The 13,069-nt window shown below is 43.2% G+C and overlaps 1 protein-coding gene across 3 annotated transcripts in view; it reads right to left on the reverse strand.

Moving 5' to 3' along the window:
- Window positions 1-13,069, reverse strand: part of fkbp6 (FKBP prolyl isomerase 6) — a 95,158-nt gene that overhangs the window by 39,858 nt on the left and 42,231 nt on the right. For all 3 annotated transcript variants that reach the window (XM_063031115.1, XM_063031117.1, XM_063031116.1), the window contains exons 5-6: window positions 9,988-10,190; window positions 2,583-2,702 (exon numbers count right to left, since the gene is read on the reverse strand). In XM_063031115.1, coding sequence (XP_062887185.1) covers window positions 2,583-2,702; window positions 9,988-10,190 — 323 coding nt within the window. The remainder of the gene's footprint in view (window positions 1-2,582; window positions 2,703-9,987; window positions 10,191-13,069) is intronic.

Consider the following 13,069-nt stretch of genomic DNA (forward strand, 5'->3'; position numbering starts at 1 on the left):
TACAATACAGGAATGCTTAAAGAAAACTGTGAGCAGCAAATGTAGTGAAGACCGTTCAGAATATTCAGAAAATGAACAAACAAAGAGAAAACGAGATCCAGCTCCAACAGGAATATTTTATTTAGAATGCTTGACAAGGAGCCTTAACACAATGGAAGCACAAGGTCTATTGCTCAAAAACAAGTGGAATGACAATCAAAAGAGGGTGTTGTGGACCAGAAATGCAAGAGAGGTGACACCCATATTTTCTGAAAAGTTGTGTAGCAAAGGGATGAGGCAAGGCCACATCTACTCGAGGCGAGGGAGCTCTATGCATAGAACAATAAATAAATCTAGAGGACATTAGAAAAGCCAGATTTTTGGCCCATTAGCAATGTTTGCTATGTACAGCTACATTCTAGGATGATCGTTGAAGGATTATAGAGAATTACAGGTCTGGGAGTTTGAAGGGCCAGGGACATGGGAGAAATCGAAGACAAGGTTAACTCTGAAACCAACCCCTACGTAACCAATCAGCCAGCAAAGGGGTAGAGGGTAAAGAGATCCTGACATGATTTAAGAAACAGAGTTTTGTACAAGCTCAGAGGAAAAATGGGGAAGCTGACCAGAAGTTTGTGGAAAACTCTACAGCTAACAAAAGTACGAAGAGATGCAGCAGCAGGCAAGATGAGGACGTGGAAATATGTGCAAACCCGAGAGACTGAAGCATATTCAGGAACTTGAGAGGAAAAGGACAAAAGGTGGACAATGAATTGAAGACTAGATGTTTGAGATAACACAATGAAGTAGAGGAGACGTATTAGTTTACAGGCACAATCATTATTTTTAAAATGGCACAAAATGATCTTTAACAAGGTAGTATAGAGGTAAAATATAGTACAATTAGATATCACCTCTATATTTACCAGGAATCTAACAATTACAAGGGGAAGTCAGTGATGCACCTTCATCAATCTAATCAATAAGCCTGATGTAAAGTCTCAACGCATAATATCGACTGTCCATTTCCCTCCACAAATGCTGCCTGACCTGCTGAGTTCCTCCAGCAGTTTGTTTACTGCTCCAGATTCTAGCATTTGCGATCTTGTGTGTGCAACGTTACTGGCATAATAATAAACAATAAAATATTATAATATAGAATTAAATTAATAGTGCAAAAAGTGAATAAAAAAGAGAAAAAAGTGAGATATGTATATGGGCCCATTGTCCATTCAGAAATCTGATTGTGGTGGGGAAGAAGCTGTTCCTAAAATGTTGACTGTGTGTGTTCAGGTATGTCCTTGATATCAGCAATAAGAAGATGACATGCCCTGAGTGCTTAACGACAGATGATGCCATTTTGAGGCACTGCCTTTTGAAGATATCCTTGATGCTGGGGAGGCTAGTGTCCATGATGGAGCTAGCTGAGCTTTTCAACTCAAGCTGGCCTGGTTGAAACCTTCCACAATGATAGGAAAGTCATCAGGGTGTGCTGTTTTGTGGCTGCTGATCTTTCTCTGGTGTCTGCCTGATGATGGCCAGAGGTGGAATGTACACCGCTACCAGGATGAGGACAGAAAACTCCCTCGGCAGATAAGAAGGAATGCATTTGACCGCTAGACGTTCAGGATGGGTGAGCAGGACCAAAACAGAAGCATCGTGTCCATGCATCATGAAGCACACTCCCCTTCTTCTACCTTTAAAAAACTCATCATGATGAGTTATTCGTAAAGCATACTCCCCTTCCTCTACCTTTTAAGGACTAAACTGACCTGTCTTAGCAGAGAAAGGTGAAACCATCGGGATACAGTGTCATATAGAAATGGCAGACGTGAGCCATGTTTCCATGAAGCAAAGTACACAGCAGTCTCTGATGTCCCTTTGGTACTGTAATCTTCTCCTCAGTTTATTTTGCAGAAACCGTACATTCCCCAGCAGGATAGTTGGGAGGGGTGTCTGCTTTTCAACCATACCTGTAGTGTAGCACGCCTTCCACACTTTGTTTTTTTTTGTTAAAAATAGGAACTGCACTCGCAACCATCTTCCGTTCAGGGTCCGTTGACTTTGGGGATCAGTTGATTTAACTGGAGTGCCCAGAGGAAATCCATGCAGTCTCAGTGAGAACGTATAAACCCCTGACAGGCAGTGGTGCTGTACCGGGTTGTTGGTACTGTAAAGCATTGTGCTAACCACTACGCCACTGTGCCGCCTCACTTTATGCTTGGTCATATTTTTATACAATCACTTATGCATGTAATTGTTCAGTGAATTTTTAGCAACTGTAGTGGAGCTCGTTTTGTGCCACTGAACCTATTTCATGGGTTACCTGTTATCTAAGGAATGTCCTTTATCTGCCTAGTCTAGTTGGATTGACTATGACTTTGTTGTTCTGTTTCATTCTTTGTCTCTGCCTTCACTACAGTACACCAAGTTGGTTTCAGTCATCTTTTTATTAGGAACACATAAAACAACCATGATCACCAACTTTTACATTTAATAAAGGCTATTTGATGAGCTCAAATTAACAGATCTGAAACACTTCCTACCCACCACCATCATAACCAACTCATGGTGTCAGTAAACTTCCACCCACTCCTTCCTACCTTCTTGTATTGGTCCTTGGCATCCTGGTATTGTTTCTGGTGGAAGAAATAATTCCCAAATTCCCTCTCTGTGTTGACAACCTTCAGCAGTTTGTCCAGAGGGTAGTTAACCTGCTCTGCCTAAAGCCGAGGAATAAAAGGTTATCAAGAGGAATAAAAGAAAACCAGCTGTTATCAAGGCACTTTCCACAAAACTCGGTCCTGATTGACACATCTTGGAGTAAAAGTCAGTTTAAAGAAATAAACTGTCTTTCATAAATGGTGTTTTTATTTTTAAGTCTCTGGATTCCACTGGATGAGAGAAGTGACTGGATCATAAAATATTTTCATGATTTATTGCCATACTTGTGTGTCCTTGATCTGCAACATCGAGAATGTTCTCCTTGAATGGTTGAAATGACAGGGTTTTCCGCCGCAGCCTGTCAGCATTTAAGGTGCAGCAACTGGGAGACACATAGCAGTACAGGGTTAAGAGGGTTTAAAATGACAATGGTGGAATTACAGAGTAGGTCAGATGGATGGAAGTGGGAGGAAGACACTCCATACCCAAGAGCGTAACCAAGCAGCTCTTCCATGTTCCTATCAGCTTGCCCTCAGTCGTGGGAACAGGATTTCCAAATTCCAACTGATCCAGCAAATTTCTGTTCCTCCTCACCAATATTCTCCCACATCCACCACCCCTAAAGCAAATTGGTCTCCAGCATTTTGCTCACGGCTAGCCTTACTCTCCCAAGTCACTACGGGAAGTACCACACAACTGCTTAACTGCAGAGGATATTACAATGGACAATGAGCCAGTTAACATCACATTCACTGTATGTACACTTCCCAGCAGAGATGTAGAGTGAAACTGTAGTGAATAATTCTTCCCATTCAATGGTACTACCTTAAAAAAGTCCTACATCATTTCATATTTAAGAAGGGTGGAAGGCAGCAGAAAGGAAACTATAGACCTGTTAGCCTGACATCAGTGGTTGGGAAGTTGCTAGAATCGATTGTTAGGGATGAGATTATTGAGTACCTGGAGGCACATGACAAGATGGGCCAAAGCCAGCATGGTTTCCTGAAAGGAAAGTCCTGCCTGACAAAGCTACTGCAATTCTTTGAGGAAATTACAAGTAGGATAGACAAAGGAGATACAGTAGCTGTGGGGTACTTGGATTTTCAGAAGGCCTTTGACAAGGTGCCACACATGAGACTGCTTAGCAAGATAAGAGCTCATGGAATTACAAAGGAGTTGCCAGCATGGGTGGAGCAGAAAACAGAGAGTGGGAATAAAGGGATCCTATTCTGGCTGGCTGCCGGTTACCAGTGGAGTTCCACAGAGGTCGATGTTGGGACCACTGCTTTTTACGATGTATGTCAATGATTTGAACTATAGTATTAATGAATTTGTGGCTAAATTTGCCGATGATACAAAGATAGGTGGAAGAGTGGGTAGTGTTGAGGAAACAGAGAGCCTTAGATAGTTTAGGGGAATGGGGAAAGAAGTGGCAAATGAAATACAATGTTGGAAAGTATATGGTCATGCACTTTGGTAGAAGAAATAAATGGGCAGACTATTATTTAGATGGGGAGAGGATTTAAAATGCAGAGGTACCAAGAGACTTGGGAGTCTTTGTGCAAGATACCCTAAAGGTTAACCTCCAGGTTGAGTCAGTGGTGAAGATGAATGCAATGCTGGCATTCATTTCTAGAGGTATAGAATATAAGAGCAGGGATGTGATGTTGAGGCTCTATAAGGCACTCGTGAAACCACACTTGGGAGTATTGTGTGCAGTTTTCCGGTATTTTAGAAAGGATATACTGACATTGGAGAGAGTTGAGAGAAGATTCATGAGAATGATTCCAGGAATGAAAGGGTTATCGTATGAGGAACATCTGGCAGCTCTTGGGCTGTATTCCCTGGAGTTCAGGAGAATGAAGGGGGGATCTCATAGGAACATTTCGGAAGGCCCGAACAGATTTATATATAGGCAAAGTTATTTCCCATGGTAGGGGATTCTAGGACAAGAGGGCATGACTTCAGGGTTGAAGGAAGTCCATTTAGAACTGAGATGAGGGGAAATTACTTTAGTCAGAGGGTGGTAAATCTGTGGAATTTGTTGCCACGAGCGGTGTGGAGGCCAAGTCATTGGGTGTATTTAAGGCAGATAGATAGGTTCTTGATTAGCCAGGGCATCAAAGGGTATGGGGAGAAGGCATGGGAATGGGGATGCCTGGAAGAATTGGATCAGCCCATGGTTGAATGGCAGAGCAGACTCGATGGGCCGAATGGCCTACTCTAGCTCCTATATCTTCTGGTCTTATGGTCTAACGTTCCTACTTCATAAATAACAACTCTTTTAAACAATACGTTTTTTTTACCTGTGCCCTTCTGGGGTCTTTGTTTCTCAAAGATTTTCTGCAAATATTTTGTTTCTAAACTTAGAGGCTCAATTTTCATTTCAACATTCAGCCTCCCCTTCCCTTCATTTCTCATTCCAGAGGCCCACCTTATTAACTCCTTCAATCAGATCACCCTTCGTTAATCCATTTGTGGGAAATATGCCTCATATGACACAGCTGCCTTAGCACTGCACAGCACAGTACATTCATGTCAGCCTCTATCTCATCATTGCAATTCTGTAACACAATTAATATTATTAGATTTGAGACTGTTTACTGTCATTTCTAGTACACTTGTAGAGGAGAACAAAATAATTGTTACTCTGGATTGGATGCAGCACAAAACAAAAACAGTAAAACAAGAACATTATAACAAAAAAGACAATAAGCATAAATAATATGAGAGAAAAATAAAATTTTATATACACAGACACACATATACTTTATATATATGTACACATAAATGTACATAGGGGTGTATGAGGTGTCAGGGAGGGGTAGCACCTCTGGTGGGGGAACATGTCACGTCCTTTTCAAGGCGGTTAGTCCACCTTTGGTACCCACCTGGCACTCAGCTCTCACCTGTGGCTCCCCGTAGCTGTTTGCATGTGACTGCGGCCACACCTCAGGCAACGGCTTCGACAAGCCAGCTAAACCAGGTGAGGGTAGCCGACGGGTCTCAAACCCTCAGTGAGACAGGGAGTTGCCTATCCCAGCATGTGAAGACAGAGTCCGGCGGATTGAGTGGATGAGACCAATGTAAGGTCCAACGGTCAAGAAGGCGGTCTTTGCAAGCGTCGTGGAACGTGTGGAGCAGGACAAGACACAGAAGATGCCCTGGTCATCCACTGCGCCTAGTCCCATCTCCAGCCGTCTAGACTCTGTCTTGCCACTGGATCCAGATGGGAATTGGGAAGAGAGAGTGAGGCTGACGCTGCGCAACTCTCCCTCACTTAAATCCAAATCACGTGCTAGTCTCGACACCATCATGTGGGTGGAAGTTAGAAACAGGAAGGGGTGAATAACTCTACTGGGTGCTTTTTTATAGACCACCCAATAGTAACAGGGACAGAGGAGCGGATAGGGAGACAGATTCTGAAAAGGTGTAATAATAACAGGGTTGTTGTGGTGGGAGATTTCAGTTTCCCAAATATTGACTGACATCTCCCTAGAGTGAGCGGTTTAGATGGGGTGGAGTTTGCGAGGTGTGTTCAAGAAGGTTTCCTGACACAATATTAGATAAGCCTACAAGAGGAGAGGCTGTACTTGATCTGGTATTGAGAAATGAACCTGGTCAGGTGCCAGATCTTTCAGTGGGAGAGAATTTTGGAGATAGTGATCACAATTCTATATCCTTTAACATAGCAAGGGGAAATATTAGGCTATCAGGCCTAATCAAGCATAAATTGGGAACAGATGTTCTCAGGGAAATGTACGGCAGAAGTGTGGCAAATGCTCAGGAGATATTTGCATGGCATTCTGCATATGTACGTTCCAATGAAACAGGGAAAGGATGGTAGGGTACAGGAACCATGGTGTACAAAGGCTGCTGAAAATCTAGTCAAGAAGAAAAGCTTACAAAAGTTTCAAAAAACTAGGTAATGACAGAGATCTTCAAGATTATAAGGCTAGCAGGAAGGAGCTTAAGAATGAAATTAGGAGAGCCAGAAGGGGCCATGAGAAGGCCTTGACAAGCAGGATTAAGGAAGACCCCAAAGCATTCTACAAGTATGTGAAGAGTAAGAGGATAAGACGTGAGAGAATAGGACTAATCAAGTGTAACAGTGGAAAAGTGCGTACGGAACTGGAGGAGGTAGCAGAGATACTTAATGAATTACTTTGCTTCAATATTCACTAAAGAAAAGGATCTTGGCGATTCTAGGGATGACTTACAGCAGATTGAAAAGCTTGAGCATATAGACATTAAGAAAGAGGATGTGTTGGAGCTTTTGGATCAAGTGGCTAAGTCTCCAGGACAGGACAAGATGTACCCCAGGTTACTGTGGGTGGCAAGATGGAGAATGCTGAGCCTCTGGTGATGATCTTTGCATCATCAGTGGGGATGGGAGAGGTTCCGGAGGATTGGAGGGTTGCGGATGTTGTTCCCTTATTCAAAAAAGGGAGTTGAGATAGCCCAAGAAATTATAGACTAGTGAGTTTTACTTCAGTGATTGGTAAATTGATGGAGAAGATTCTGAGAGGCAGGATTTATGAACATTTGGAGAGGCATAACATGATTAGGAATAGTCAGCATGGCTTTGTCAAAGGCAGGTCGTGCCTGATTGAATTTTTTGAGGATGTGACTAAACACTTTGATGAAGGTAGAGCAGTAGATGTAGTGTATATGGATTTCAGCAAGGCATTTGACAAGGTACCTCATGCAAGGCTTATTGAGAAAGTAAGGAGGCATGGGATCCAAGGGGACATTGCTTTGTGGATCCGGAACTGGCTTGCCCACAGGAGGCAGAGTGGTTGTAGAGAGGTCATATTCTGCATGGAGGTCGGTGACCAGTGGTGTGCCTCAGGGATCTGTTCTGGGACCCCTTCTCTTCGTGATTTTTATAACTGACCTGGATGAGGAAGTGGAGGAATGGGTTAGTAAATTTACTGATGACACAAAGGCTGGGGGTGTTGTGGATAGTGTGGAGGGCTGTCAGAGCTTACAAAGGGACATTGATAGGATGCAGAACTGGGCTGAGAAGTGGCAGATGGAATTCAACCCAGATAAGTGTGAAGTGGTTCTTTTGGTAGGTCAAATATGATGGCAGAATGTAGTATTAATAGTAAGACTCTTGGCACTGTGGAGGATCAGAGGGATCTTGGGGTCAGAGTCCATAGGACACTCAAAGCAGCTGCGCAGGTCGACTGTGGTTAAGAAGGCATACGGTGCATTGGTCTTCATCAATCATGGAATTGAGTTTAAGAGCTGAGAGGTAATGTTACAGCTATATAGGACCCTGATCAGACCCCACTTAGAGTACTGTGCTCAATTCTGGTTGCCTTAGTATAGGAAGGATGTGGAAACAGAGAAAAGGTGCAGAGGAGATTCACAAGGATGTTTCCTGGATTAGGGAGCATGCCTTATAAGAATAGTTTGAGTGAACTTGGCCTTTTTCACTTGGAGCGACGGAGGATGAGAGGTGACCTGATAAGGGTATATAAGATGATGAGAGGCATTGATTGTGTGGATAGTCAGAGGCCTTTCCCCAGGGCTGAAATGGCTAGCACGAGAGGGCATAGTTTTAAGGTGCTTGGAAGTAGGTACAGAGGAGATGTCAGGGATAAGTTTTTTTTTATGCAGAGAGTGGTGAGTGTGTGGAATGGGCTGCTGGCGATGGTGGTGGAGGCGGAAACGGAAGGGTCTTTTAAGAGACTCCTGGACAGGTACATGGAGCTTAGAAAAATAGAGGGCTATGGGTAACCCTAGGTAATTTCTAAAGTAAGTACATGTTTGGCACAACATTGTGGGCTGAGGGGCCTGTATTGTGCTGTAGGTTTTCTGTTTCTACGTTTCTATGAGTGGTTGTGGGAGATATGCTCGCAGTTTCGCAGTGAGTGGTGTCAGTTCTCCTGAAATCGATAACCATCTCCTTTGTCTTGTTGACAGCCCACCACTGCCGCGTCATCGGTAAACTTCACGATGTGATTGCTCAGGTTTTGGCTGTGCAAGAGTGACAGCAGGGTCTATGGTGGTGAGCTCAGCACACAGCTGCATGTTGAGGATGATGAAGAGGCAGGAGTGGTTGTGCATCCTGACCACCTGCTGGAGAGAAAGTCCAACAGCCAGTTGTACAGTGTTGCATTCAGACCAAGTCTGCGGGCCAACAGGGTTGACTAAAAATCCAGAAACAGCATTCTGACACAATTGTCCATTTTCCCGGTGTGACGGGGCCTAGGTACAGGACAGATACAATGGCATCGGTCGTACAGCAGCTCCGTTGGTTCAGTGTAATAAATCAAACAACACAAGTAATGCAAACACAAGCAGATCTAGCACGTGAACTCTCAGGATTTGGAAACTACAAGTTTCCAAGGTCTTACTGTAATATATAGTATATATAGCATATCCTGACAGTGCTGGGATGTGGTTAGACCAGTGTGGCCCTACATGGAACTAGTGGCAAGCTTATACAGCAAACTGGACAGACCACACTTTAACAACAGAAAAATTTAATGAAGTCAATATAAAACGTAGTGGAAATAGCACAGAGAAAAGGGAATAAGACTCATAAATGCAGGGAAAAAAACAGTTCACAGAAACTGATTAAATGAGAAAAGGACAAAAAGCAGAAGATTTGAAGTCATTTAACAACTTATACTCAACCCCGAACATTGCTTCAAACTACTTTCAAAATGAAGCTCACAAATTAGACAAGCAACAAGTGGAAAAAGGGTTAAGAAAAGAGTTAAGCATACGGGACAAAAAACAGAAAATGTCAGGAAGTGCTAGCAATACAAGTCAGGCGGCACTTTCACACTGAAAGGTCAACTGTTCCTCCACCTAACTGACCGACCTCTGAATATTTGTGCCATTTTCTGCTCTTATTTTAGAGGTTCAGCATCTGTAGTTGGATTTTGATTTGTACTAATCACACAGTTACAAGGCCATGCCAGACATAGAATCAAAGCAAATTCAATTTACATCTCTTGGAAATGCCTTAACACAGTAATAAACACACAAACTATGACATTGCTCAAAATACTGAAATGCTACTATTGTATGGGATGAGTTGTGTCACCACAGGCCCTGATGGGCTGATCAAGCTGTCACTGATTTTCAGATTTGCTTGTTAGTGAGGTTACTATGCAAAACGCAGCCCGTCCCAAATCTCCACACCCAGAAACTTTCCAGGAAAATAAACAAACAAGAAATTCAAGTGCAAGTGGAACAGAACTGAATCCCAGGGACAGGTACCAGACTGGCAGTTCAAATAAATCATAAGTTAGCAAATTGTGATACGCAGTGGCAAGACTTTTACCAACACTGCTTTATACTGGAGTAGGCAAATTTGCTTACCTGTGACAAAGAGAAGTATTCGTTAGACTCTGATGTATCTAAAAAATCCAGGATATCTATTTCAAACATTACAGTGGCATTTGGTGGGATCCGAGGGGGGCAGCCCATCCTCCCGAATGCATATTCTGGCTTGAAAAGAAATCGTGAAAATTCTCCTTTCCTCATGGTCGGTATTGCTAGTTCCATACCAGGCAGCGTTATATCTGGAACACACCGGGCACCATGAAAACACACACAGCAGCCGAGATGCAAAACGTAAAGTGCATTACTTTGCCCATTTAGCACAGCATTAGTCACACAGTACATATAGTCCAACTGGACTGCCTCAAGGAGAATCAACAACACCTCACAACCTCTCTGGATGTCAATGGGTTTAATACAGACATTACAATGCAAATAACAAAGAGAAATTAAACAGGGACACTTGATACTTTTGTTTAAAGAGCACGAACGAATTAGACTTGACAAATGTAAGGGTGAGAGGGGCAGAGAGACCAGGACAGAAATTATCTGACCATTTTCCAGACTTCTTAATGTACTGAGGAGGGTACGGGGCACAAGAAGCGGAGCTGACTGTCACAAACAAGAGAAAAATCTGCAGATGCTGGAAATCCAAGTAACACACGCAAAATTCTGGAGCAGCTCAGCGTCTATGGAAAAGAGCACAGTCAACATTTTGCACCAAGACTCTTCAGAACAACTAGCGAATAAAAGATGAGGAGTAAGAGTTAGAAGGTGGGGGCAGGGGAGGAAGAAACACAAGATGACAGATAAAACCTGGGGGGAGGGGTTGATGAAGTGAAGAGTTGGGAAGTTGATCGTTGAAGAGATACAGAGCTGGAGGAGGGGGAATCTAATAAGAGAGGACAGAAGGCCATGGAAGTAAGAAAAGGGGGGAGGAGCACCAGGAGGCGATGGGCAGGCCAGAAGATAAGGTGAGAGAGGGAAAAGAGGGGGCATAGGGAAGGGGGGGCATTACTGGAAGTTAGAGAAATTGACGTTCATGTCATCAGGTTGGAGGCTACCCGATTGAAAGCATTGGTGGCTGATGAACCAGGGTGCTGGTTGGTTCTTTGAGAGACAATGACTAAATATTCAGAAATAATGCAACAACAAAGCAGACCATTTAGTTCCAGCATTGTGCGGTGAGGCAAGCTAATGTCTAATTCAGAGAAACTGAATCTAAATAAACTAGATACAAGGCATGTTGATTAAAGTAGATGGGAAACCTGATTAAAGCACATCAGTAGATCAACAATGAGATTTTACATTCTTTTAAAATCATAATCATTTTACATAATATTAATTTAAAAGTCCACATGTAACACAATCCAAATATGGCTAACGAAAACTGAACATGGTATTTAATCAGTTCTAAAATAGGTTTATATGAAACAAAAAAGAAACAGATTGGTCGCGTACAGATAAATAGGAGAAATTATAAAAGAGGGGATCATATTGGATTGGATATCACCAAAACAAAAAGGGAAATCAAGAATGAGAAACTAAGAATCGGTAAAGAAAATGCTGGAGAAAATAACGGGGCCAAAAGGTGTTAAGTCCCATGATGGCTCATGTCCTAGGATTTTAAAAGAAGTGGTTAAAAGAATAATGGCCACGACGGTTTGAGAATCTACTTGCAAACTGGAAGGTAGGAACACAATTCTGCTGACGAAGAATGTTAAGAATCAGACTACAAAATTGCAAACCATTGGTGCCCGAAAATCTCTGTGCTGCATAGGTTCAGTTTCTCTGAATTAGACATTAGCTTGCCTCACTGAACAGTGCTGCATAGGTTCGATAACTGGGCAGCCACAGACCATAAATTATCTAAGAGCAAGATTGCTGCATTGAAGGGAAATGAGGGATTGCTGCATTGAGGGATTCATGGAAACATGGCTCACTCCGTACATGGTGCTCCAGCCTGAGGGGCTTTTCAGGCCACCAAATGGACCAAAGTGCTGATTCAGAGAAGACAAGAGTTTGGGGTCTGTAATTCATGATAAACCCTTCATGGTGCTCAGATGTAACCATCTTGCTGCGCTCTTGCCTTCCTACATGGAACACTTAATGATTAAGTGCTATCTGTTCTACTTACTGAGAGAATTCTCCTCTGTGATCCTGACCGTCAAAAGCATATGTTAAACAACTCGATACAGTGAGTACCGCAGTTAGGCGAGTTAGAAATAGCCTACTTGGATGCCTTTCAAATTATTGCCAGGGACTTCAGTCAGGCTTGTTTGAAGACATCTCTGCCCAATTATCACCAACACATAACCTGCAGCACCAGGGGTACCAACACACTCAACCACTTGTATACTACAATGAGGAATGCATGCCATTCCATCCCTAGACCGCACTTCAGGAAATATGATCATCTGGCAGTCCTCTTACCTGCATAGATGCAGAGGGCTAAAAGAGCAAGGCTCCAGAGGCAAGGACAAGAACGAGGTGGTTGCAGGAGGTAGAGGAGCGGCTAAGGGATTGCTTCAAATCAGTGGACTGAGCTATGTTCAAAGACTCAGAGGATCTGAACCAGTATGCCATGGTTGCCAATAACTTTTATAAAAACAGTTCTGGACAAGGGTCTTTCCACAGAGTCATTCAGCTTCTCCTGACCAGAAGCCCTGGGCGATGCAAGAGATTCGCAATCTGCTGAGAGCCAGATCAGTGGCATTCAGGTCTGATGATCAAGTAAAGTTCAAGAGATCCAGGTACCACCTCTGGAAAGCCATCTCACATGTTAAGTGGCAATTCTGTACCAAACTTAAATCACCGGAGGATGCTCGTCAGCTGCGGCAGGGCTCCAATGCTGTCACCTGGTACAGAGTGAAACCAGTGACGTACGTGGCAGTAAGTTTTCGCTCCCAGATGACCTCCATGCCTTTTATGATCACTTTGATTGGCAAAACATAGAGGCATCTTCCTGAACAGCCACAGCTCTCGATGCTCCTGTGATTTCAGACTGCTGAGGCGAGAACATCCCTCAGGAGGATGAACCTGCGAAAAGCTTCTGGCCTGATGGTGAACCTGGATGAGTGCTGAAGACCTGTGCTAATCAACTTAATGGAATATTCATGGA

The sequence above is a fragment of the Mobula hypostoma genome, chromosome 23 (genome assembly GCF_963921235.1).
Source record: "Mobula hypostoma chromosome 23, sMobHyp1.1, whole genome shotgun sequence".
Lineage (NCBI taxonomy): Eukaryota > Metazoa > Chordata > Chondrichthyes > Myliobatiformes > Myliobatidae > Mobula > Mobula hypostoma.